This window comes from Pseudophryne corroboree, chromosome 6 (assembly GCF_028390025.1).
Source record: "Pseudophryne corroboree isolate aPseCor3 chromosome 6, aPseCor3.hap2, whole genome shotgun sequence".
In the NCBI taxonomy this organism is placed as follows: domain Eukaryota; kingdom Metazoa; phylum Chordata; class Amphibia; order Anura; family Myobatrachidae; genus Pseudophryne; species Pseudophryne corroboree.
The window spans coordinates 441,876,501-441,904,386 of NC_086449.1; the positions used below are offsets into that span (position 1 = coordinate 441,876,501).

The 27,886-nt window shown below is 44.8% G+C and overlaps 1 protein-coding gene across 4 annotated transcripts in view; it reads right to left on the reverse strand.

Annotated features, from left to right (window-relative positions):
* CELSR1 (cadherin EGF LAG seven-pass G-type receptor 1) overlaps positions 1-27,886 on the reverse strand; it is a 318,308-nt gene that overhangs the window by 53,833 nt on the left and 236,589 nt on the right. For all 4 annotated transcript variants that reach the window (XM_063927112.1, XM_063927111.1, XM_063927109.1 and 1 more), the window contains exons 6-7: positions 18,262-18,419; positions 13,989-14,152 (exon numbers count right to left, since the gene is read on the reverse strand). In XM_063927112.1, coding sequence (XP_063783182.1) covers positions 13,989-14,152; positions 18,262-18,419 — 322 coding nt within the window. The remainder of the gene's footprint in view (positions 1-13,988; positions 14,153-18,261; positions 18,420-27,886) is intronic.

Below are 27,886 nucleotides of genomic sequence, written 5' to 3' on the forward strand. Positions count from 1 at the left end.
ATATGCAGATACAGCCACAGTCTCACACAGTATATTGGCATGCTGCATATCAGTTTAATCAGCAGAAGCTGCTTGTGCATCCTAGCCACATAGCAATGCAAATAAGATGCATTTTTATTTAAAAAAAGTGCCAGGCGTTAGCATTGATGCAAGATTTGTGAGGACACATCTGTATCCAAGCAGAGGCAGAGGTCACAGTGTTAGTGGAAGTGTGAGTGCTGTGTGCATGTAAGAGGGTTGGTTGTGCAGTAGTGTTCAGAATATGTGTAAGGAGCATTATGTGTGTCATGTAAAAATGCATTAATAATGTGCAACATATGTGTAAAGGGCCACTATGTGTGTCATTAAGTGTATAAGGGCATTAATAATGTGCGGCATATGTGTAACAGGGCACTAATGTATGTGTGTCATTATGTGTATAGGGGCACTAATAATGTGCAGCAAATGTGTAGGGGGCACTATGTGTGTCATTATGTGTATAAGAGCATTAATAATGTGCGGCATATGTGTAAGGGACATTATGTGTAAAAGGGCATTAATAAAGGTTGTCATAATGTGTAAGGTGCATTATGTTTATAAGGACATTAATGTGTCTCATATGTGTAAGGGGCATTACTGTGTGGAATTGTGTATAAATGCATTACTAATGTGTGGCATTATGTGTATAAGGTGCTCTACTATGTGGCGTTGCAAATAGAAAGGGCACTACTGTGTCGTCTAATGTGAATAAAGAGCAATAAGGTGTGGTGTAATGTGAATAAGGAGCAATTCAGTGTGATGTAATGTGAATAAGGGGCTCTACTGTGAGGAGTAACGTTTATAAGGTAAAGTGATACTACTGTGGGATGTAATAGGAATTATGGACACTATCGCAAGATAAAATGTGAATAAAGTTGCAGTACTGTGTGGCGTGTCAAAGTCAGAAAAATGTCTCTATGCACACTGCCATATTTGCACCGCACACTGGTACATGCTGCGCATGCGTGCGCTTTCCCGTGACTGCGCATACCCGCTATTGCGTGCACCCGCTCGCACGGTATGCGTATTTACGGTAAAGAGTATGTAGTCGTAGCGTGCGACTCATTCGTTACAAATGTTCACAATTAATGTAGTTTGTAGATCATGGTCACCTTGATAGATTCTGAAAGTTTGGTTAAAATAGAAGGTCCCTGTTTAAAGGAATCCCTCTTTGTATTGTACGAAGGGTCTGACAGGAATCATACAGCAGTGTTTGGTACCCATCGGAAGAGTATTTAATTAGTAATATTCCGGTGTTGGTTTGGAGCGTATTAATCGCTCGTGCGAATAGTTATGGACATAAGAAGTTTATGTCCATTTCTATTATTTACACATACTCAGGTATGCGGCGGGAAACCCAGTTTCCCACCCACCTGAGCTGTTGGAAATCGTCACAGCCCACCTGTATGAATCACCCTATGACCTTTTGTTATGATGCAGGGCCGAATTCCTTCGGCCAATGGACAATGGGATTGTAGGACCATGAGATTGCATTGTGTGTGGGGCATAAATAGGCAGGCCGACCATATCCAACTCTCACTCTCTCTCATCAACGGTTATCTGCTGATAGCCGGGAGCTGGATATCGAGGCGCAGGCGATCATACCCTTTGTGCGTAAGTTTCTCTCCGTAATCATTGTCTTTCTGTGAGCCAATTTCTCTCATCTCTCCCCGTCTCTCTCTCTCTCTCTCCTCTTTTCTCTTATATCTCTCATAGTATTATAGCATTGTATTGTATTGCATTTAGGTCAGTGTAGTATTGTCTTTTTGTATTTATTGTTTAGTTTTGTGGTTAGGAAGTCTTTGTTATATTGTAGTGTATCATTTGTACTGTTATCCCCTTTTTACAAGTATATTAGATATAATACAGTTAATAGGCTTCGGACCCTAAACCAGTATCTGTGTATTTTCTATAGTGTTAAGTGTTCACTTGAGCGTCGGTGACGCTCAAGCAGCTTTGTAGTTAGTCAGGTTACACAAGGTTGCACGTACACCCTGTATTCACATTAAGGTATTCTGTGTATTTCATTGGTATAAGGTTTAGACATAAAGGTATAGCATTGTGAGCGTCTGCGCCGCTGGTGACCTCGTGGTCTTGAGCGTAAGCCACGCCATAGCGAATCATTACTCTAGTCATAGCCAATAACGTGTCCTGTGATCACTGGGCCGTGAGCGAACGTGACGCTTGAGCGTCTCGCCTACGGCTGAGCGATCGTTACGCAACTAGCGTACCATTACGGTACTTCTTAAGCAAACAGCGTACAGTGTTCTTAGACTTCATAAAGGGTTGTTTATACGACAAAGGAATTTAGCATCGTCAATTGGGGGCTCATCCGATCCTTCTCATATCTGCACTAGGTAGATCAGCAGACATTATCCCTCCAGCAAAGGGTGGGAGGTTGTCTCGCAGTGCTGACGGGATAAGCGTCTGCTTCGCTTAGATAAAGAGTGCTGAAGGAATCCGGGAACCGGAAGTAAGAACAAAACGCTTGTGTCTTTTAAAACTGTTTTATTTCTCTTCTGTCTTGCGTATACACGCACGCATACATTTATCTGCATTTCTTTTTTTTCAATTTCGTATATCACTATTCCTGTTTGCCAATTTTTATAGTTGATAGAAAGTGCTAAAAGAGATTTGCTGTTATTTCATAGTAAAGGTAATAGTTAAAGTATAGAACAACACACGGTTTGTCTAGGAGACAAGGCAGTCAGTGTGGATTGCGGTAGATGATCAGGGATCATTTACATTGATAAAAGTATATATTGTGTTACGGTGGATCTTTGCATTGCGTACACGTGTCGCTAACAAAGACTAGCGTACGCAATCCAAAAGGCAGACGCACGCAGCGTTCATTACGCAACGTAGCGTCCGGTTACGCCCACGTAGCTCAAGTCACGAAAAGTTGAATTAGCGCAAAGCGATAATTAGCGCAAAGGCGATAAGTAACGCACAGCGGTAGATAACGCGAAGCGGTAAATAACGCAAATCTATTTTTGGAAAAATCTGAAATTTAGTTTAACAGATCCTGCTCCTAATTGGTAACACTGTTGGACTGAAGACAATTTCTGCGCAGAAATAGATATAGAAACAGAGTGTACATGTGTTGAGTGAGTGTGGTTTTGTATACATAAGTTTATACAACTTTAAGGTGGAACCAAAAGGAAAGTCGGGTACTCGTCAAGGGACATACGTGTAAGTGACATATACGGTGGCTAGGGAGGCATCCCTGGTTAAATAATATTTGAGCATTAGAGTATAGCGGACCATAAGGTAACAAGACCAGGAGGTCATAAGGTAACAAGACCAGGAGGTCACAAGGTACTAAAAGGTCCGCTATAAAGGTACAAGAGGCACAACGCCTGGGGTGTTGGTGCAGAACCCATATAGGCCATAAGCTCATGCTGAAGGAATCGCGGCCGGAAACATCGATTCCATTAAATCTCTCAGTACATAACAGGTAGTGCTTATGTACTGAACGATTGGACCGCACGTAATTGTGTGCAGTAGTTAGTAATCTGACCTAATACCATTAGAGTAAAGTGGTCACAAACGCTATTTGTACATTCTGACGTGATTTGTGTAATTTTTTATTTTTAAAGGGAAGTTCGCTGGTCACTCAGGAACTATCTAACAACCCCACCTTTACTGGAAAGAGTAAGTGTCCTGCGGGTAACCCTCATATGTTCCAGTAAACAGAAGGTTTTTGGTAGGGCCCTGTATCGAGTACGCCAGCACCACGTCGGTGTGATCAGGTCGTATTGGTCGAGGTGGGCGAGTGAGTGGGGTACTCGGTAAACCGCCACCGCCGGCCTACTGTGGAGTAATTTGGTTGTCTGTAAAGGCTTGCTGAAAACCTTGATACAGAAATCCAAGGAGGACTAAGCAACACCTGCAGACTATGGGGGCCAGTTGCTCAGGTAGGGGGCGATCAACCTTGGTTCAGGTTGATTCTGTGAACCGACCAGTTGGGTCGGCACGATATGTAATGTGTGAAAAATATGGAAGTCACACCGAATCTTTATGTGATGAATGGGAGAGAATGACTGCACAAGACAGGGACAAATTCCCAAGAATAGGTAGCTTTAGTCCAGAAGTGTTACAAAATTTAAGGAGGAGGATATGTCTCGTAAAATCAACAAAGAGACGAATTCAACATCATGATTATTTACAGTTATGGCACCAGGAAGGTGAGATACAGAGAGGTTTGGCTCTGGCGGCAGGATCTGGGGCAGTCAGGAAGCTGATAGCCACAGCTCCTCCTCCACCATACATTGCAGGAGAGAAGTTGATTGCGGAGAGAAACGCACTGGGTTGTAAAACACAAACTCTTAGTAACCCTGTAAATGTTAATGATGTTAACCAAATAACTCATGCAAGTATTAACCCGTGCAAGATGTACCCTGTTTTGAACCTTCCTCAGGAGTGTGATCAAGAAGACGATTCAGCAACAATTTCAGCTCTCTCTCTTACAGCCACCATAGCAGAGACCACAGTAGGCACAGCGACACCCACGAGATTAGTGAAAGCCCCTAGCGGAGGGATAGGTGAGGTCGTGTCAACGGGTAAGTACGGCACCATGCACTACACTGAAACAATTGTACCACAACAAGCTGTAGAATCTACACAGGAAGAGGCTGTTAGAATTGCTCCTGTAAGGGTAATAGCAGTTCCCAATGGAAAAACAGATGTGTCTGGAGCCACTCCCATAAGGAACATTGCCATGTACACTCCATTTTCCAGAATGGAATTAAGAACAATAGTGTCCGAATTTCCTGACCCCAGGAAGGATTTAGTTGCTAGCCAAAAATACATCAGGGATCTAGGTAACACTGTAGAACCCAACAACAAGGATTGGCAGATACTGCTAAGAGCTTGTTTACCTTCCAATGTCGACGCAACTCAATTTTTAGCTGACTGTGCATTGGATAAAGATGTACCGCTTACAGACGTGTACAACAAGGATAATGTAAAAAGGATAAATTTACAGCTAAAGGAGTATTTCCCAGCCGTTGTTAAATGGAATAAAATATTTTCCATTAAGCAAAAGGAGTCCGAAACGGCAACAGAATATTTTCACCGGGCACTATTAGAAATGGCAAAGTACACTGGTATAGAAGACATTAAGACCAACCCAAACCATCGAGAAGTAGCAGTATCTGTACTGATGGATGGTTTGAAAGAAACATTAAAAGCTAGGGTACAGACCACGCAACCATGCTGGCGAGGTCTGTCAGTGTCCACATTGAGAGAGGCTGCTATTGATCACGACAGAAACATCACTAGGCACAGGGAATCGCAAAGTGATAAGTTGATGTCAGTAAGTATACAGGCGCTGACCACAAGGCAGCCTGCGTATGTACCACCGAATCCTGTGGGTAAGGCAAGTGTAATAACATGTTTTTCTTGTAACAGACCGGGACACTATGCACGAGAATGTAGAACAAAGAGTGTACAAAGATCTTTTCAACCCCCTAGACAACGACACAACACACGACATTGGGAGCAGGGTCCACAGAGGCGGAGTTTTGAGCCACATACAGGGGAAACAAAAAGATATCCCCCGAACAGAGATTGGCATGCCTCTGGTAGTTCCCAGCTAACTCCCTCACAAGTAGTTGCTGCCAGCGGGATTCAGGGAGGTCAGCATACCCAATAGGGGTGTGGCCATACCTGTAATCTGCAGCCAGTTAAGTTGATTGCCAGCCTTGGAAGTGAACCAGAGATTGCAATCAATGTAGCTGGAAAAACTTTAAACTTTCTTGTAGACACAGGGGCGGCCAAGTCAGTGATAAATTCGACAGTGGGCATGAGAACCACTGGTAGGACAATTCCAGCCATGGGAGTAACAGGAGTAGTCCAGCACTACCCTGTTAGCAAACCAGCCGAGATTACAATAGGGCCTTTGCATACCAAGCATTCCTTTTTGCTGGCTGCATCGGCACCAACTAATCTCCTGGGAAGAGACTTACTATGTAAAATGGGTTGCGTCATTTATTGTACTCCTGAAGGTGTATTCTTGGACATCCCTGAGAATCACGCTCAGGAAGTACGAGACATGTTAGACTCCCCATCAAAATTAATGTCACATTCCATTATGACAAATAGGAACCCATCCCAAGTAGAAGAGATGACATCTCAGATACCAGAGTCACTTTGGACAAAAGATGGACAGGACACTGGATTAATGGCAAACGTAGCTCCAGTAGTTGTACAAGTAAAAGATGGTAGGATAGCTCCAAAAATCCCACAGTATCCTCTGAAGCCAGAGGTGGAGTTAGGAGTTTTCCCAGTAATAGAGCGCTTGCTACAACAGGGCATTCTAGTAAGAACGTCCAGCACAGCAAATAGTCCCATCTTCCCTGTTAAAAAGAGTGGGGGGAGGGGTTACAGGCTAGTGCAGGATCTAAGGGGGATTAACAAAATAGTTGAGAGTCAGTTCCCCGTAGTGCCTAATCCAGCTGTCATCCTAATGCAAATTCCTCCCACTGCCAAATTTTTCACTGTTATTGACCTCTGCTCCGCATTCTTTTCGGTACCTCTGCACCCTGACAGCCAATATTTGTTTGCATTCACATACAGAGGAGTCCAATACACGTGGACTCGGTTACCCCAAGGTTTCATAGATAGTCCAAGTATATTTTCCCAGGCTTTGCATGATTGTCTACAGTCTTTCCAACCGGAGAGTGGATCAGTGTTGATACAGTACGTGGATGATCTACTACTGTGTTCTGATTCATTGGAAGCTTCTCTGAAAGATACGAAACAGCTCCTGTTTCATCTTTCAGACACAGGTCACAAGGTTTCCAAAGACAAGTTGCAATTATGCCAAACTAAGGTAAAATATTTGGGACACTGTCTAACACAAGGACTGAGACACCTGACCGCTGATAGAATCCAAGCCATTAGAGACATGACACTGCCACAAACCCAGCAACAGATCAGGACGTTTTTAGGAATGTGTGGGTATTGCCGTAATTGGATCCCAGGGTTTTCCATATTGGCGCTACCTTTGCAGGAAATGGTCTCCTCAAACAAACCTGATCAGATTTCGCATACAGACGAATCTGAAACAGCATTTGAGAGACTCAAGCAATGCCTAACGCAGGCACCAGCACTAGGTATGCCAGACTATGGGAAACCCTTTGAACTATACGGAACAGAAAGTGCTGGGTGCGCAGCAGGTGTACTAACACAAAAACACGGTGATGCCAGCAGGCCAGTTGCATATTACAGCGCTCAGCTAGATACGGTAGCGCGATCCCTCCCCACATGCTTGCGTAGCGTTGCGGCGATAGCATTGCTAGTGACAAAAAGCGAAGATGTCGTGCTAGGCCACAACCTCACAATCCATACACCGCATGCGGTATCTGCCTTATTGAATTCTGCCCAAACCAGACACGTCTCATCAGCAAGGTTTACGAGATGGGAATTGGCATTAATGGCCCCAGTAAACATCACCATAAGGAGATGCAGCGCATTAAACCCTGCAACATTTCTCCCAGGTGTGCCTGGTCAGGCACAAAGGGTGGGAGGTGAGAGTGATGGGGAAGGAGGATTTAATGCAAAGGAAGATACACATGATTGTATGGAATATTTGACCCAAAATTTTACCGCAAGGCATGACATCAGTGACAATCCACTGGAAGATGCAGAACTCACGTTCTACACGGACGGTAGTTGTCATAGACAGTCAGACTCGGGAGACTTGTGTACTGGATACGCAGTCGTAGATGACCAAGACACCATAGAAGCGGAACCGCTAGGCCCACCTCACTCAGCCCAGGTTGCTGAACTGGTCGCCCTAACCAGAGCATGTGAATTGGCTAAGGGTAAGTCAGCCAATATCTACACCGATTCTAGATACGCCTTCGGGGTAGTACATGATTTCGGAGCGCTATGGCGGCTCAGAAATTTCATGACGGCGGCTGGTACACCGATAGCGCATGCAGCTTATATAAAAAGGCTTCTAACAGCGATACAGGAACCCGACAGAGTGGCTGTTATCAAATGTAAAGCACATACATATAGCCAAGACCCAGTATCCCTTGGTAACAGCCGAGCAGACGAGGCCGCAAAACTTGCAGCTGCTACCCCCATACAGACAGACACCACACAACTGATGGTATTTAATACCATCAACACACAGAAGTTGTGTGAGATGCAGAATTTGTGTTCCACACAGGAAAGAGCAGTCTGGAAGGCAAAGGGATATGGCCAGGAGTCCTCAGGGCTCTGGACGGATGGACATGGTAAACCAGTGGCCCCCAGGGCATACCTTCCATGTCTGGCTGAAGCAGCTCACGGGCTGACTCATCTAGGCAAGGAGGGGATGTGCAAATTGGTAAGAGCATACTGGTGCGCCCCAGGATTCTCCTCTCATGCGGGTAAAAGAGCAATGTCATGCCTTACCTGTCTGAGAAAGAATATTGGAAAAGCAATACCTACAGAACCATCCCATATCCCACCTGCCGGCGGCCCTTTCCAGGTAATACAAATTGACTTCATTCAATTACCCCCATGTCGAAATTTGAAATATGTACTTGTTTGTATAGATGTTTTCTCGAATTGGGTCGAAGCTTTTCCAGCAGCTACAAATACCGCTATGTTTACAGCTAAGAAAATTGTGCAGGAATTTGTATGTAGATATGGTATCCCTAGAATCATTGAAAGTGATAGGGGTACCCATTTTACAGGTGATGTCTTTCAAGGAATGTGTAAGTTGATGGGAATTGATAGTAAGCTGCACACTCCGTACCGTCCACAGGCGAGTGCGAAGGTCGAAAGAGTGAACAGCACTATTAAAAATAAATTGAGTAAAGTAATGACAGAGACAGGATTGACGTGGCCAGAAGCTTTACCCATTGTTTTGTATAGCATCAGAACCACTCCCAGGTCCCCCCTTAATCTGTCTCCTTTTGAAATCTTGTTTGGTCGACAACCGCATGTCATGATTAACCCTCAGGATGATTTGAAATGTAACAATGAAGTAACTGTAAAATACTTAATTAACATGAGTAAACAGTTGAGGAATCAAAATGATAATCTGAAGTTGGTGATTCCTGATTTACCAGATAGTAATTGTCATGACATTGAACCTGGGAATTATGTAATGATACAAAATTTTCTACGCTCAGGTTGTCTTATTGATAGATGGGAAGGACCATACCAGGTCTTATTGACTAGCACCACAGCATTGAAGGTTGCTGAGAGAGAGACTTGGGTCCATTCATCCCACTGCAAAAAGGTTGCTGATCCAGAGAAGTCCCGTGATAAGGAACAGACGGTAGAGGTTGTATCACTAGAGTGTCTGTTCCAGGAGGACTGAGGCGGCACCTGAGCCTTGAAGACCGGAAGCAGTTGTCGACTCCCTTCTCCCTTTTATTGTTTTTCTCCACTTCCCAGCCCCTCTCCCTTAAAATTTCTTTTTCCCCCTTCTCATTCTTCTCTATTTCCTCCTCAAAGATGGACTTGCCCCAAGAGACTGTGATCCGGATTTTGATGTTAACCATGATGTTGACCAGAGCAGTCTGTTCCGGCGAGAGTACCCTAGAGGTCGAAAGAGGTTCTGGAATGGGTTCCGATTATGATGATGGAGGCGTAGTTTTCCAAGATCAACCAAACCAACAAGCAAAGGCGAGTATCAGAAAACGATCCGATAGAAGAAATTGTGATGGATTGTTAGCTGAAGAAAATTGTATCTGTAGGCTCTGTGATAATCTGGTTGAAGATGGGTGCATAAAGAAATGCCAATCCAGTTTTAATATCCATATGGACCGGCATCCATTGAGTGACTATCACTCCTTAGTGGGTAACGTGTTAAACCAAACAGATTGTTGGGTATGCTCTCAAGTACCTCAGGGTCACAGCAAATCAGGGCTAGTACCATTTCCTTTAACGTTAGGGGAGGTACTTGAGCTAAGTGGTGGGAGACCGGTGGACCGGAGGTTTAACATCTCCAGCCCTCCTAGTTTGAAGCTCCACCAATACCATGTGGATAGGTCCCTCATATGTTTTAACATCTCCAATCCCAGAAAACCGGGAAATTGGGAAGTGTCATGGAGCAACCTTACCATGACCTTTTCACACAGAGCAGATAGAATGCCTACAGATACAGAGCTCGTACGCCATATAGCCAGTAGAGGAAAATCTTTTCGGTATCGATATACCTTAGGAAATAGGATTACTAGAGTTGGAGAGGTATCACCAGGATACTGTGCACATATCGTACAAACTGATACGTGCATTAAGCAGATGGAAGAATTAGGGTCAGGAGATTTCACCTGGAAGGTTTGTAACATGGTCATGTCCTTCTCCGTCCCTTATGTTCTCCCCGATGATGCATATTTCATATGCGGGAGAAAGGCGTACAAGTGGCTTGCCCCAAACTCTGAAGGATTGTGTTATATTGGAAAAGTATTGCCTGAAGTGATGACTGTTACACATGACAAAATGAAGGACATACACCGTGGTGCCCAAGCTCCTTATACTCACACTCATTACGAGCACCAAGTTAAAAGACAGCTGTCAGAAAGGTTAGAGCATCCGGCCTCTGATCTTATCCATGAATCCACCGGGATTCAGGTTCTGGTAGCGTTAGATTTCACTCGTACCGCTCGAGGAGTGATGAATTATAGATACATTTCCGCACTCGCCAATTTGTTAGATAATATCACTGAAATGTATGATGACACGTTTAGATACACTGGAAGAGAACTTCAAGCTTACAAAACAGAACTAGTTCAGCATAGGATGGTTCTTAATTATCTTACAGCAGTAACAGGCGGATATTGTGTTACATTGGCAACACAGTACGGCATAAAGTGTTGCACGTACATCACAAATAGCACCGAGGACCCGGTAGAGGTCATAGACCAAAAGATGGACGATATTCTCCAATTGAAGTGGGAATTTCGTCGAAAACACAATCTCACCCTTGCTGCTGTAGGTAATGAGCTGACTGGTTGGGTGTCATGGTTGAACCCGCGAAATTGGTTCTCCGGTTTGGGAGACTGGGCTCAAGGAGTCATAATGGATGTTGGAAAGTTTCTACTATGTATCTTGGGTGTCATTATATCGATTGGATTGATATTTAGATGCGGGCAGGCTTTAATGAGGTGCAAACAAAGTACAAAAGTGATGAGCTTGAGGAGCGAGGAAACTGTAATTAACCTGGATTTGATTTATGACCCAATGATAGAAACCAGAATGTGATGAAAATGCGATTATACGGTCCGTTTCTTTCACCTGTTTTTCTGCTTTTCTCCCAGATACAAAGACCCCCTTGGACGAGGAAGCTGACGAGACGAGATGTATACAGACAACGGATTGACCAAAGAAGAAGATTTGACAACTTTAAATATGGACACTTGATGAACTTTGCCATGGATCCCCAGTTTCCCTAGTACTTTTAAACTCACGCTAGCCCAACATTTTTTGTAAATCTGATGGCTCAGACAAAGCTATTTGCTCATGCCCAAGGAGCAATACAGCGCAAAGAAGACGACTCTCAACAGATACCGAACACAACTTCAACAACAGATGTACATTTCCCTGACATAGAATATCATTGCATTTTTCGTAAGTGTTCTTTATCTTCATCTCTACAACCCCCAGGTAACGACACACATAGACGATAGGGAATACAGGCACAGATATCAGCAACCACATACCTCCCCCATTCATGTATCATCAACTAAAATGTGCATCCCCATTTTGTTACAACCACAGCCGAAATGAGCTCGGTAGAGTTTGACAGCCCATCCACAGACCTGTACCACAGGATAAGAAGGAATTCAAATGTATACTTCGCAATACCTCGTAGCTTGATTTACCACACGTACAGCACGATGATACATGACCCTCCAAACATGGACTCATACACACATGCTTCTACTTTCTCACTAGGTCATACCCTTTTCACACCTACTCCTCTCTTCTTCCTTACCCCACCATGGAAATCAATTAACCCCTGACTTACATTTTTCTCCTTAAATATTTTAGAAGGTGGCAGTTATTATTGACTGCCAAAGGGTGGACTGTCAAAGTCAGAAAAATGTCTCTATGCACACTGCCATATTTGCACCGCACACTGGTACATGCTGCGCATGCGTGCGCTTTCCCGTGACTGCGCATACCCGCTATTGCGTGCACCCGCTCGCACGGTATGCGTATTTACGGTAAAGAGTATGTAGTCGTAGCGTGCGACTCATTCGTTACAAATGTTCACAATTAATGTAGTTTGTAGATCATGGTCACCTTGATAGATTCTGAAAGTTTGGTTAAAATAGAAGGTCCCTGTTTAAAGGAATCCCTCTTTGTATTGTACGAAGGGTCTGACAGGAATCATACAGCAGTGTTTGGTACCCATCGGAAGAGTATTTAATTAGTAATATTCCGGTGTTGGTTTGGAGCGTATTAATCGCTCGTGCGAATAGTTATGGACATAAGAAGTTTATGTCCATTTCTATTATTTACACATACTCAGGTATGCGGCGGGAAACCCAGTTTCCCACCCACCTGAGCTGTTGGAAATCGTCACAGCCCACCTGTATGAATCACCCTATGACCTTTTGTTATGATGCAGGGCCGAATTCCTTCGGCCAATGGACAATGGGATTGTAGGACCATGAGATTGCATTGTGTGTGGGGCATAAATAGGCAGGCCGACCATATCCAACTCTCACTCTCTCTCATCAACGGTTATCTGCTGATAGCCGGGAGCTGGATATCGAGGCGCAGGCGATCATACCCTTTGTGCGTAAGTTTCTCTCCGTAATCATTGTCTTTCTGTGAGCCAATTTCTCTCATCTCTCCCCGTCTCTCTCTCTCTCTCTCCTCTTTTCTCTTATATCTCTCATAGTATTATAGCATTGTATTGTATTGCATTTAGGTCAGTGTAGTATTGTCTTTTTGTATTTATTGTTTAGTTTTGTGGTTAGGAAGTCTTTGTTATATTGTAGTGTATCATTTGTACTGTTATCCCCTTTTTACAAGTATATTAGATATAATACAGTTAATAGGCTTCGGACCCTAAACCAGTATCTGTGTATTTTCTATAGTGTTAAGTGTTCACTTGAGCGTCGGTGACGCTCAAGCAGCTTTGTAGTTAGTCAGGTTACACAAGGTTGCACGTACACCCTGTATTCACATTAAGGTATTCTGTGTATTTCATTGGTATAAGGTTTAGACATAAAGGTATAGCATTGTGAGCATCTGCGCCGCTGGTGACCTCGTGGTCTTGAGCGTAAGCCACGCCATAGCGAATCATTACTCTAGTCATAGCCAATAACGTGTCCTGTGATCACTGGGCCGTGAGCGAACGTGACGCTTGAGCGTCTCGCCTACGGCTGAGCGATCGTTACGCAACTAGCGTACCATTACGGTACTTCTTAAGCAAACAGCGTACAGTGTTCTTAGACTTCATAAAGGGTTGTTTATACGACAAAGGAATTTAGCATCGTCAGGCGTAATTGGAATTGGGGTTACTATTGTGTGGCCATGTCCCTTCCCAGCAAGAAGATGCCCCTTTTTGGGCTGTGCGTCAAATGTGCGAACTGTTCCTATTTAAAATATAGGGGGTACAAGGACTGCTATGGGGGAGGGGTAATGGTGCTGGGAAAGATGTGCAAGGTCAGAGGCAGAACCAGCGGTGGTGCTAGGGGGCACCAGCCAAAATCTTGCCTAGGGCATCATATTGGTTAGGGCCGGCTCTGGTTAGTGTCCTGTGAGAGGTGGGAATCTAAGGCAAGCAGGTGGTGGAAGGGGCAGGTCCACAAACAGCACTGAAGAGGGATGCAAGGTTTCTGGCAAACGAACAAAAAAACAAATGTGGGACAGACTTCTGTAAAAATAGAAATTCATACAGCAAACTTTCAATTGTAATAGACACTAGTATTAACCCATCTGTCTCTAATAAAAACTGTCAAGAACTCCCAACATAAAAAAGAAAATACACATGGAACATAAAATACCTGCTAAAGTGCCGTTGTTGGCTATAAAACTAGCCATGTCTACAGGTTTATTGTCAATGGTTAAATTCCTCATACAGCCAATAAACTGTCTGTTCTGTATAGGGAAATCCTCAGGCAGGTTAGGAACACCTCCCAGCAATAGTGGTCCAGTTAAATCAAGTGATCTAGAAAAACAATGCTTATATATTACATTCAAGGCAGAGAGATTTTACACTTTAACTCTTTGTACTACTCTACCAAAACAGTAGGTGCCTATAGAGGCACTACAAATGTACAGGAAAGCATGACAATTGTCAGTATTGCCTAAAGGGCCCTACACATTTAACGATCCGCCGCCGAGCTGCCCAACGGCGGATACGGACGACGGGCGACCCGGCGGCGGGGGGCAGTGACGGGGAGAGATAAGTTTCTTCATTCCCCCCATCACCCGGCTCCATTGAAGTGCATGCAAATATGGACGAGATCGTCCATATTGGCCTGCATGCACAGCCGACGGGGCACCAGCGATGAACGAGCGCGGGGCCGCGCATCGTTCATCGCTGGTGACTCCACACTCAAAGATATGAACGTTATCTCGTTCAATAATGAACGAGATTGTTCATATCTTTGAGGATTATCGACCAGTGTGTAGGGCCTATTACTGTTTGTTGTAGATGTTGTACATGCAAAATTATGCTTCATATAAAAAAAATAGGGTCCACCTTAAAACCATCTAAGTACAATTTTAAATTAAAGACATGTTTTGATGTGTAAACAGAAACAGATGATTGTCACATCTGAAGAGTGCTCAAGTCAACATTTCCACAAAGCAGTGCAAGTCAGTTTACTGTCAGCAGAATTTGGTCATAAGACAACACTGATGTCTTATACTGTACATCATAATGTCTATGCAGAGTAACTGGTGTCACTTCTCTAGGACATGCTAATCTATTTAAATGCGCAGCAAAGCACTTTGGCCGGATTGAGAGATGGACGTGATGTAGATGTTGTACACAGTGGAGTGATTTGTACCACAATGGTTCTGCAATGGCGGTGATAGTGAGGATTTATTCGCAGACTGAGTGAAAGGCAGGGAGTGTTTGCGGGTGGTAATGGGGGAGAATGGCAATTCAAAAGCAGGCGTGACTCAACCATTTTTGGGGGGGGGGGGTCACGGCTTGCGACTGCGACCCCTCACGCAGTTACTTTTAGTTCTCTTAAAATGTTTTTAAGACAGATTTGTAAATGTGGTTTTCCCTTTAAGTTTAAGGAAAACTAGACATTATGGAGCCCATTCAGAGCTGCGCGCAGATCGGCCGGATGTACACTCACACAACGCATGCACCGAATGCTGATATTCGTCTATAAGATGTACACATCTATGCGACTGCACAACCACTGTCCATATGCTTGTTCAAACAGTCATCATCATTACCAACACACATTTACTCCAGTCATATGCTGATATAATGCAAGGCCATAACTAGGGGTGTGCGAGCAGTGCCATATGCACTGCCCCATGGTCCCTGCATCTGGCTAGCAGGGTGCCTAGAATGGCACACCTCAGCCAGGATCTGTGCTGCAGTGTCAATGGAGTGTTTTGTTCAGATGCTCCAAACAGGCACCCTGCAGTCTCTGCAGGTGTCGAACGGTATGCCGGCGCTCGGGCTCCCAGTGACCAGCATACCGGCGCCGGGAGCCCGACCGCCGGCATACCGACAGCGTGGCGAGCGCAAAGGAGCCCCTTGCGGGCACGGTGGCGCGCTACGCGCGCCACACTATTTTATTCTCCCTCCAGGGGGGTCGTGGACCCCCACGAGGGAGAATAGTTGTCGGTATGCCGGGTGTCGGGATTCCGGCGCCGGTATACTGTGCGCCGGGATCCCGACATTCGGCATACAGAAGACCACCCGTCTCTGCATATACACAGAGAATCCTGCAAACCAACCCTCAGGGCAATGCTGTGCTTGCTGGTGCCCCGCCCCTTTGTGACATCACTCTGGCATAGCCAGCACAGCCCTGTTACGGCTCTGCTATAACGGATTCAGCTGAAATCAGACGCTTCTCTGTATACGCACATCTAGGCATAGCCAGAAATTCCACCTATATGACCTCACTACACAAAGATTAGATGCAAATGCCCCACTGCCGACAAGTTAGGCCCATTCAGCAGCAAGAGGGAATATGAAGGAGACGTGAGTACCCCCCTTAAGGCGCTTAGGGGTTTATCTACTAAGTCTTGGAGACAGATAAAGTAGACAGAGATAAAGTACGAGCCAATCAGCTCCTAACAATCGTTTTTCAAACACAGCCTGTAACACGGCAATTAGGAGCTGATTGGCTGGCACTTTATCTCCGTATACTTTATCTCTCTCCAAGGCTTAGTAAATAGACCCCTTAATCAGGGCCGGTGCTAGGGTGTTCGGCGTCCCCCTGCAAACTATAAATTTGTGCCCTCCCATACTTTACAAAGGGACAGCTCTTGTCAATAAAAGGATGTGGTCTCACAAGGAAGGGACGTGGCCACACAATAGTACCCCCATTTAAAACACCCCCAGTAGTGGCGCTGCTTACACATAACGCCCCAGTTGTATCACAGCTTACACATAATGCCCCAGTAGTAGCGCCGCTCCCACATAACGACCCCAGTAGTAGCGCCGATTACACATACCGCCCCCAGTAGTAGCGCAGCTTACATGTAACGCCCCCAGTAGTAGCGCAGATTACACATACCGCTCCAGTAGTAGCGCCGCTTACACATAATGACCCAGTAGTAGCGCCGCTTATGCATAACGCCCCCAGTAGTAGCGCCGCTTACACATAATGCCCCCAGTAGTAGCGGAGCTTACACGTAACGCCTCAGTAGTAGCGTCGCTTACACGTAGTGCCCCAGTAGTAGTGCCGCTTACACGTAACGCCCCAGTAGTAGCGCCGCTTACATGTAACGCCCCGAGTAGTAGCGCAGCTTACACGTAACACCACAGTAGTAGCACAGCTTACAAATAACGACCCCAGTAGTAGCGTAGCTTACACGTAACGCCCCAGTAGTAGCGCCGCTTACATGTAACGCCCCGAGTAGTAGCGCAGCTTATACATAACACCACAGTAGTAGCGCAGCTTACAAATAACGACCCCAGTAGTAGCGTAGCTTACAAATAATGCCCCCAGTAGTAGCGCAGCTTACACATAATGTCCCAGTAGTAGCGCAGCTTACACGTAACGCCCCAGTAGTAGCGCAGCTTACAAATAACGCCCACAGAAGTGCAGTTTATTCACATTTTGCCCTCCCCCCCCCCCCCCCGCACACATACATAAATACACACACACACACACACACACACACACACACACACACACATACACACACTTGCTCACTCTCCCTTCACTTACTTAGTTTGGCTGGCAGGATCTGGAGCAGCATGTCCCCTGTGGTAATGCAGTCTTCTGGTCCCGTGTAGCCACACCCTCTTTTTGCCCGTGTAGCCCTGCCCCCTTTTCGGTCATGTAGCTCCGTCCCCCTTCGTCTGATCAGTTAGGGCGGTCATTCTCAATGGTAACAGTTCTCCTCCCCCAGCCGATGCTGCCATACGCTCCCTGTTGTTTTTTCCCCAGGCTTCCCCTCGCTGGTATTACACTTGCTCCGCCTCTTCACCGCAGCGGCCACTCAGGTCTCAGCGTTGTTGATGCCGCGCTCCCCCTTTGCTATTTTCTTGCACATGCCACAGCTCGGGATGTCTGAGTGGCCGCTGTGGTGTAGAGGCGGCGCAAGTGTAATACCAGTGACGGGAGGCCCGGGGAGAAAACAACAGGGAGCGAACGACAGCACCGGCTTGGGTCTGGAGAACAGTTACCGTGGAGTATGTCAAAGGGAGAGTAGAGAAGGAAGTTAATGCGGCAGGACAGCTTAGTACATCCCGCCCTTAGTCACTGTTAAAGGAGGGGAGAGGAGGCTTTAATCTGCCGGCGCCGCTGCCTGTCATACACTGACAGGCACAGCAGCCGGCAGCAGCAGCAGGGAGGCCAGGTGCAGCAGCGGGGATGCAGTGCAGGGAAAGCACCTCTCCTCCCTGGCGCCTACCTGCACTGCATCCTTTTGCTGAGCGGGTAGCGCCGGGCCTGCCCTTAATCACCATTAGATATGTATGCTCAGCCATGGACCATGTGCAGTGATAAAAATCAGAGTGCAACTGTGCATTGGCCCCTATGTCTGCAATTACATAATTCTGCAATAAACTGAAGATTTACAAACTTAGAAATAAAGCTAGTGATCCAACAATAACAACAAACAACTTACTTCTTGGAGCCAGTCTGTGTTCCCTGAGCAGCACACGTGTAATTCTTGATAAGGTTTCCAAACCTTATCGCTACTGCGGTATCACAGTCATCCACCGTTACTACTGCCACCTTCTCTCCAGATGGACCATGAGGAATACCCAGCCTTCCAATGTTGGGCTTCAAAGAGAACATGGACATGTATGTTTAACACTGTATTACATAAATTACACACAGACTCTTACATTTATCTGTAAACTCATCACACTAGAGTATATGTAAAACACAGCTAAATACTGTACGAAAATCTTTGCCCACAGTTTTTGAAAATAACCTTTTGCCACAAATACGGCTCTGCTACTCTTCCCCTTTCCACTACTGCCTCAGGTGAGTAAAGTTTCACACACATCTAACCAACTTTCATCCAACTTGCCAACATATCTGTACAACTACACGATCATGAAATTTACCCACACTCCGTCCTAACCAACCTTTTTATCAGACTAGCCAACCCCCAGGGCCCCCATGCATTTTTTTTTTTTAGAATTATCATCTATATATTAATAGCAGATGGATGAATTACACTGCCCAACAAAAAAACACAAATAATAATTTGGTGCCTGGAATGTTAGTATTGATTTTTGTTATATTGAGCATGCTAATTCCAAATACAATTTTTGTTATACTTTTTGCGCATGCCCAGGCTGCAGCACATCGCCATCTGGGCGACCTTCAGTCTGAGCAGGACATAATTCGTCCTGGTTGTCAAAAACTTACTGGGCAACCACAAAGCTCAAAACTATGCTGAGCTAGTAAACAACATGCTCATTAATTTCAGAGACCTTGGATGTAATATGAGCATAAAAGTTCATCACTTACACAGCCACTTGGACTGTTTCCGAGAAAATTTGGGTGACATGAACGAAGAGCAAGGTGAAAGATTTCTTCAGGACATTAAAACAATGGAATGTGTGATATACATATGATGGCAGAAAACAGTTGGAACTTACAAAGAGACTGTCCAAACAAAGTTCATTCAAGAATGTCCCACAAATGAAGCTTCCTAAACTGATTTTCTTTTCATTTATGGTTTCAGTTTATTATTTTGAAGAAAAAGTGCTATTTGAGTCACTATAGTGTTACTGTAATGTTAGTATGTTTTATTGATGTCACTAAAATATTCTAGGAAATATTTTTAGACTATGTTTTTTAACGTTTTGTGTTTTATCATGTGAATCATAGGCCTACTATAAAATAGGGTAACACAAATAGTACGAAGTTTATATCTAAAATATTAGAGCTGATAGGCAAAAATTAATGTTGTATTTTAAATCAGCACACCAAATATACATAAAATCAGCTCAAAAATCCTTGGCACCAAAACACGTGTTGGGCTGTGTTATGAGTGACATATTTCTATGATGCCGTTGTCTGAGCAGGGCACATCTTATAAAAAAAATAAAGCTCTTGGTCCGTAGATTTTCAGAAAAATATTGGTGTTGTACTTGGTTGGCCATTTACATCATGCATCACTATTGTGCTCTGGAAAATGAGATATTTGGTGAACTCCCCCTGGTAACCTGCTGGTTGACCTGCTGGGTGGCCTGGAAACTGTGATAGTAATTTACAGACACCCACTAAGCAGGGAATTTTTGAAATTCGACTCCTAAGGGTTTAAAAAGGAGTAAAATGTTCAACCCAGCAATTATGTGGTCAGTGTTGCCTACTTCTTACATCAGAAATGTTCAGTTGGGAGGAAAGTGTCCAACTTTCCCCCTACACTGGAATGATTATTGTTTCAACTACAGCAGTTTGAAAAATCAAACACGTTTAAATTTCAGCAAATAGTTGGAATAACCTTTTCAGAACATGGGTAGACAACTGAAGTCGGTGCTGGACTTCTTTAGTTCTTTAAATGGTCTGGATAGTATATAGCATAGGCAGATCCTGGCCATTTATACAGCCTTTCTTTCTCAGGTTTTTATGAATGTCAACCTTCATCGGTTAAGCAGGTTCTAAAAATCGCCAAAACCTGCTTCCAGGTGTCTCAATAAATATGTCACCGATTCGGATGTTCAAAAAGCCATCTGGATTCCACACTTTACCTGTCATCGTTCAGCAGCGATAGCGTATTGTGCGGGTGGTGTCACTATGGTATATTATGTAGGTAATCACTAACACAATAGCTATGGCCCGTGCATAAAGCAAAAATGTACATTACTCCACTTGAGGTCTAGTAAACTAAAAAGGACATTTCTACTTAAAAATAAACCATTAGAGACACAAAAGGACGGATTAGGATGGAAAACCAGCCTGGGAAATTTCAGTCTAGGGTCTGTTGAGAGAGGTGGGATCGCTCCTCATAGGGTCTGATTGTGGCCTTCCTTTTCTTTTGCTGCAGATGTGTCTGATTGTGGCCTTCCTTTTCTTTTGCTGCAGACAGATTGGGAACTAAAAGTGGGTATAACATACCGGGTAGCCATGGCAGCATAACTGGATGGCAAAGCTGCTGTACTGCAGAGATGGAATAACTGAATGAATGGGGACAATGCAGTGTACTGCATGCCTCCCAACTTTGCTCTGAAGCAGGCAGGGACATCATCGCGCGCCGAAGGTGTGTGCCGAAAGAGGGGCATGGTCTACCGGAAAGGGGGGTGGCCTTGCGGCAAGTGCCACGATCACAAGCCATGCCCCATTTTTTTCATTATGGGGGCATGAACAGCGCTGAGAGAGCTGCTGGCCATGCCCCCGGTCCCTCTCTGCCGGGGCGGGAATAGACGCTGTTCACCGATGCTCTGCTCAGAGCAGCGAGTGACAGGGGAGATCTCCCAAATGCCCCCCCCCCCCTCCCTCCTCGGGACACTGCGACCCGTGGGTGGGACAGAGAGACCGACCATGAAAAACTGGACAGGTGGGATGCCTGTCATGGGGGGCCCACATGACAACACACAAAACAGGCCCCACAGACACGTCGGCCTACCAGGAAGTTTCTTGGTGAGCCCTATGGCCAATCCGCCCCTGGAAACACAAACATATTATGGGTGGGTGCAAGCAGAAATCCTACAAAAGTACTGGTGCGATGCTGATTTCTGCTCTTAGCGTGGCGGAAACAGCATATCATCGGGCACTTAAGTTGGAGAATACTGTTTCTCCTGACAAAACACCCTGTTTAGTCTGGGAGAACATGCATTCTCCGACCTACCATTGCGCTGTATTGAATAGCCACAGGAGCTAATTCTTAGCGCTATTCAACTCTCTCAGAATTGAATCGAGCCCATGGAGCTGACAGCAGATAAGAACCACTTGGTCCATCTAGTCAGCCCATGTACATACACACACACACTAGTACGGTTAATATTTTTGATGGGAGCCAATTACTCAACCAGTATATTTTTGGAGTATGGGAGGAAACCTGAGTATGGGGAGAATATAAAAACTCCACACAGTGCTAACCATTACACCTTTCATACTGCCCATGTGTTTTATTCTTATACCCTGGTGCTCGCTCTCTCTGTGTATAGTAAACAGGAAGATAGGGCTAAAATGTTATCAGATTATACCCCTTTAACTACCTAGGAAAATATCCATTTTATACCCAAGCAGACACTGCTGCTGATAGTAAAGAACATGAATACGACCCACTGACAGCAGTGTGATGAGCTGCTTCCATGCAGACATGGTTAGTTACAGCTCCTTCTGTCATGCTCTGTAAGTACAATCAATACAACTTTCTTTTACAGGACAATACTGCACCCAAGTCCCACCCACTGGCACAGTCCCCTACCCTATATGTGCCCCTCTCACTGAAGCCTTTATTTGTGATATACAGAAACAACTTTCATGGATACTAAATATATCATATCTGTGTGCAAATGATGGTTACATTGCTAATCAGTCAGTCATTCTCATTTTCTTCTATATTAGCCATTAATTATCAGCTGCCTGACATTATTAATTTTTTTTTTTTTTTTTTTTTTTGCACTATTCTGGCTACAACAATCAATACATGTGGGTAATATATGTGATTCTTCATCACACAGAGCCACAATTTACAGCCCTAGGATTTATACCGCATATAGGGGGTAATTCAGACCTGATCACTGGGCTGCGTTTTTTGCTGCCCTACGATCAGATAGTCGCCGCCTACAGGGGGAGGATTAAATCGCTGTGCAAGTGTGCTTTCAGATGTGTAGCAGAGCTGCACAAACTGATTTTGTGCAGACTTACTCAGCCGCTGCGATCACTTCAGCCTGTTCGGAATCGGATTTGACGTCAGCCTCCCTTCCAACGCTTGGACGCGCCTTTTTTTCCAGACACTCCTTGAAAACGGTCAGTTGCCACCCACAAATGCCCTCTTCCTGTCAATCTCTTTGCGAACGCCCGTGCGACTGGATCCATAGCACAAACCCGTCGCTGACTGGCGATCCCCGTTGCTGCTGTCCGTCGCCATTGCGGTGCATACGCATGTGCAGTTTAGATCTGATCGCACACTGCTCGAAAACGCAGCCTAGTGATCAGGTCTGAATTACCCCCATAGGCCAATGTAATGTAATTTATTTAGCAAAAAATAATAAGATGTTCAATTACCCTGTTTATTAAAGCACAACTAAACAGTTAATTGAAAAGGTTTCAAATACCTGTGTGCTTCAATACTTATACCAGTGGTTCCCACATATTTATGATTGGAATCCATGCCTATTACATTGACCATAAATAATATGAATTGGTCCTGGACCACCAATCCAAGACACCCCTGCAGGTGTCCTTAAGCACCCCAGGGTGCCTAGGCACACAGTTTGAGAACCACTGGCTCATACACATATTGCGTTTTAACAGTGCCTTGATAAGAACAGTAGAAGCACAGGGAATCAGGCACAACAATGAAAGGTATTGGCAACAATGGTCTCATTTATAAGAGTACTAGGAACAGGACCTCTCTGACAGTCACGCTCTGTAGGTTCAATGCAGCCCCTACCTGTATTTCTGGTAATACAGAGCAAAGCACTCAGGTAATTGCTGACTACCCTGCACAAGGTGATTTGGCACTCTTGTAGAAAAGGTTTAGATACCACTGTTTTACATACTGTTAAGTCACAACAAAGCAAATTAACTTGTCTCAGTGGAATGTTGGGCCTCTTGCATTCAGGAATTCAGTTGGGTTGGAGGGTTGTTAGCCAGAAAATACAGCTTATTATTATACCTTGGAAACATACATTTGCATAAAATGATAGCGCAAGGTAATTTATATAACATTTGGCCAAAGTTCCCAGATGTGGTAGAGCGAGCTTGTTGTATAATACAAAGTCATATATATGATACCATGACAATCAGGCTACTGAATAGGCTATCACACAGACTTTAAATAAAAATGAAAACAAAATAGTTAATGCAGTGGACAGACATGACAACTGACAAGGTGACTGCTGTAATACACCTGCACTACAAAGGGTAGCAGATCACATATTCAGAATAGTGTCTCCCACCATCTCTAATCACTGAAATCACAAAACTCACTAAAAACAGGATGTTAAACACTTCAATAGGGAGCATGAAAAGTAGCCAAACTGAAGAATGTTACAGCACATCCATGTTACAGTGTTGGTTGAATCTGAAAAGAGGTGGCAGGTCATGCAGACATCTGTGTAACAGACCAGCTGCTTCCCGTGTTACTGGCTTTTATAGTAATGACAGTACAGATCACACAAATAATTTGTTATTAGGTGTAGAAGAAATGCTACAGTGGAAGGGTACCTGTACACCTGACAAACATATCATATATATATATCCGATCCGATTGTCCGTTTGGATGTTCTCGCAACACAAGACACGCATCGGTAATGACGTCATTATGTCAACTCCCTTTTCATCCCCTTAGGTGAGGTTTATTAGAATTCTAATTACGTAGTTTTCCTATTTTCAACCTGAAGAATACCTATGTTACATTTCAGCTTCCTAACATATCAGCAAGTAAGAGAATGAGTGATGAGTGAGTCAGTCAGTCAGTCAGTGAGTGAGTGAGGGCTTTCGCATATCTATCTATCTATCTATCTGTCTGTCTGTCTGTCTGTCTGTCTGTCTGTCTGTCTGTCTGTCTGTCTGTCTGTCTGTCTGTCTGTCTATCTATGTTGAGTTGTTCTGCTCTACCTTTATTAAATATGTATACATAGTTAAAAAGAAAAAAAATCTCATAGTTCACGCATTTTTTATTATATTATTATTTATTATATTAAGTTAGAAATTATTAAATGAGGGCTTATAACCAAAGAAATTAATAAAATTGGGCAGAAGAGGCGGCCATTACTGTTATGCCTATGGGCGCCCTGACCCATAAATCTGCCCCTGTATGTATATATGTTTATATGAGGGGGTACCCAAAAGAAACATGTTCTAGAGGGTGGGGCTCTTGCAGTACCGGCTTCTGCCACTAGGTGAATGTTTGTGGAACCCTTCTAAACCAGTATCCCTGCTGACGTTGCAGGGGAAGGTAGAATTTGACTGCAGGAATTTTTTTCCAACGGGTTATTCACTCTTAAGACTATTTATAGTGAAGTCAAATATGAAAGCAATCACAATTGTTTCTTGGATGTGAGATGGGTTGTGCACTCAGACTTTGTACCCTAGGGTCAAACTGTCAACAAAAGTTTTTATTTGGAAGTTTTGAAAAGGTTGCATCATAATTTGAGGAAACGTTCCAATTTGGAACAGCCATTTTCCCAGTTATTTTTGTACTGCGCATGTGCAGAACTCTGTGAAAATGACCACTGCGCCATTTTCATGGTGTTTAACACCGGTGCAGACGTTGGCGTGGGACTCCGGAGGGGTGAATATTTAAAAAATGGGTGCAGCGTGTGCAGTCAGGGTCCCCTCTGGACTCAGCACCGCACACACTGCACCCATTATAAATACACCAGTGATGACAAGTCACCTGCCCTCACAGCACTTTGGAGCAGATGTATTAAGCCTTGAGAAGTGATAAAGCAGTGATAAGTGTAATGTGTTAACGCACCAGCCAATCAGCTCCTAACTGTCAATTTACATACTGGAGCTGATTGGCTGGTGTGTTATCACCTTGCACTTATCACTGCTTTATCACTTCTCCAGGCGTAATACATCTGCCCCTGAGTGTTAAGCAATTTTTAACTAAAAACTATATATACACTTCATTAAATTCATTTTCTAGTCATACCAGGAAGTTCTACTTTCTCTAATTGTTTTCCCACAGAATAATTTTCCTGTATCCTAGCTGGTTTCCTGCTTCCTAGCTGTTTATATCTATTACAGTTGAGGCCAAATTTGAAATGACCTCTTATAATAAGAATTTACTTACCGATAATTCTATTTCTCGTAGTCCGTAGTGGATGCTGGGGACTCCGTAAGGACCATGGGGAATAGCGGCTCCGCAGGAGACTGGGCACAAAAGTAAAGCTTTAGAACTACCTGGTGTGCACTGGCTCCTCCCCCTATGACCCTCCTCCAAGCCTCAGTTAGGATACTGTGCCCGGACGAGCGTACACAATAAGGAAGGATTTTTAATCCCGTAAGACTCATACCAGCCACACCAATCACACCATATAACTTGTGATCTAAACCCAGTTAACAGTATGATAACAGAGGAGCCTCTAGAAAAGATGGCTCACTACAGCAATAACCCGATTTTTTGGTAACAATAACTATGTACCAGTATTGCAGACAATCCGCACTTGGGATGGGCGCCCAGCATCCACTACGGACTACGAGAAATAGAATTATCGGTAAGTAAATTCTTATTTTCTCTAACGTCCTAAGTGGATGCTGGGGATTATACCAAAGCTCCCAAACGGGCGGGAGAGTGCGGATGACTCTGCAGCACCAAATGAGAGAACTCCAGGTCCTCCTCAGCCAGGGTATCAAATTTGTAGAATTTTACAAACGTATTTGCTCCTGACCAAGTAGCTGCTCGGCAAAGTTGTAAAGCCGAGACCCCTCGGGCAGCCGCCCAAGATGAGCCCACCTTCCTTGTGGAATGGGCTTTTACAGATTTTGGCTGTGGCAGGCCTGCCACAGAATGTGCAAGCTGAATTGTACTACAAATCCAACGAGCAATAGTCTGCTTAGAAGCAGGAGCACCCAGCTTGTTGGGTGCATACAGAATAAACAACGAGTCAGATTTTCTGACTCCAGCCGTCCTGGAAACCTATATTTCCAGGGCTCTGACAACGTCTAGCAACTTGGAGTCCTCCAAGTCCCTAGTAGCCGCAGGCACCACAAATAGGTTGGTTCAGGTGAAACGCTGAAACCACCTTAGGGAGAAACTGAGGACGAGTCCTCAATTTCGCCCTGTCCGAATGGAACATCAGATAAGGGCTTTTTCAGGATAAAGCCGCCAATTCTGACACGCGCCTGGCCCAGGCCAGGGCCAACAGCATGACCACTTTCCATGTGAGATATTGTAACTCCACAGATTTAAGTGGTTCAAACCAATGTGACTTTTGGAACCCAAAACTACATTGAGATCCCAAAGTGCCACTGGAGGCACAAAAGGAGGCTGTATATGCAGTACCCCTTTTACAAACGTCTGAACTTCAGGGACTGAAGCTAGTTCTTTTTGGAAGAAAATTGACAGGGCCGAAATTTGAACCTTAATGGACCCCAATTTCAGGCCCATAGACACTCCTGTTTGCAGGAAATGTAGGAATCGACCCAGTTGAATTTCCACCGTCGGGCCTTACTGGCCTCGCACCACGCAACATATTTTCGCCAATTGCGGTGATAATGTTTTTGCGGTTACATCCTTCCTGGCTTTGATCAGGATAGGGATGACTTCATCCGGAATGCCCTTTTTCCTTCAGGATCCGGCGTTCAACCGCCATGCCGTCAAACGCAGCCGCGGTAAGTCTTGGAACAAACAGGGTCCTTGCTGGAGCAGGTCCCTTCTTAGAGGTAGAGGCCACGGATCCTCCGTGAGCATCTCTTGAAGTTCCGGTTACCAAGTCCTTTTTGGCCAATCCGGAGCCACGAATATAGTGCTTACTCCTCACCATCTTATCAATCTCAGTACCTTGGGTATGAGAGGCAGAGGAGGGAACACATACCCTGACTGGTACACCCACGGTGTTACCAGAGCGTCTACAGCTATTGCCTGAGGGTCCCTGGACCTGGCGCAATACCTGTTGAGTTTTTCCCAACGGTTTATAATCATGTGGAAGACTTCTGGGTGAAGTCCCCACTCTCCCGGGTGGAGGTCGTGCTGAGGAAGTCTGCTTCCCAGTTGTCCCCTCCCGGAATGAATACTGCTGACAGTGCTATCCCATGATTTTCCGCCCAGCGCAGAATCCTTGCAGCTTCTGCCATTGCCCTCCTGCTTCTTGTGCCACCCTGTCTGTTTACGTGGGTGACTGCCGTGATGTTGTCCGACTGGATCAACACCGGCTGACCTTGAAGCAGAGGTCTTGCTAAGCTTAGAGCATTGTAAATGTCCCTTAGCTTCAGGATATTTATGTGAAGTGATGTCTCCAGGCTTGACCATAAGTCCTGGTTATTCCTTTCCTGTGTGACTGCTCCCCAGCCTCGCAGGCTGGCATCCGTGGTTACCAGGACCCAGTCCTGAATGCCGAATCTGCGGCCCTCTAGAAAATGAGCACTCTGCAACCACCACAGGAGGGACACCC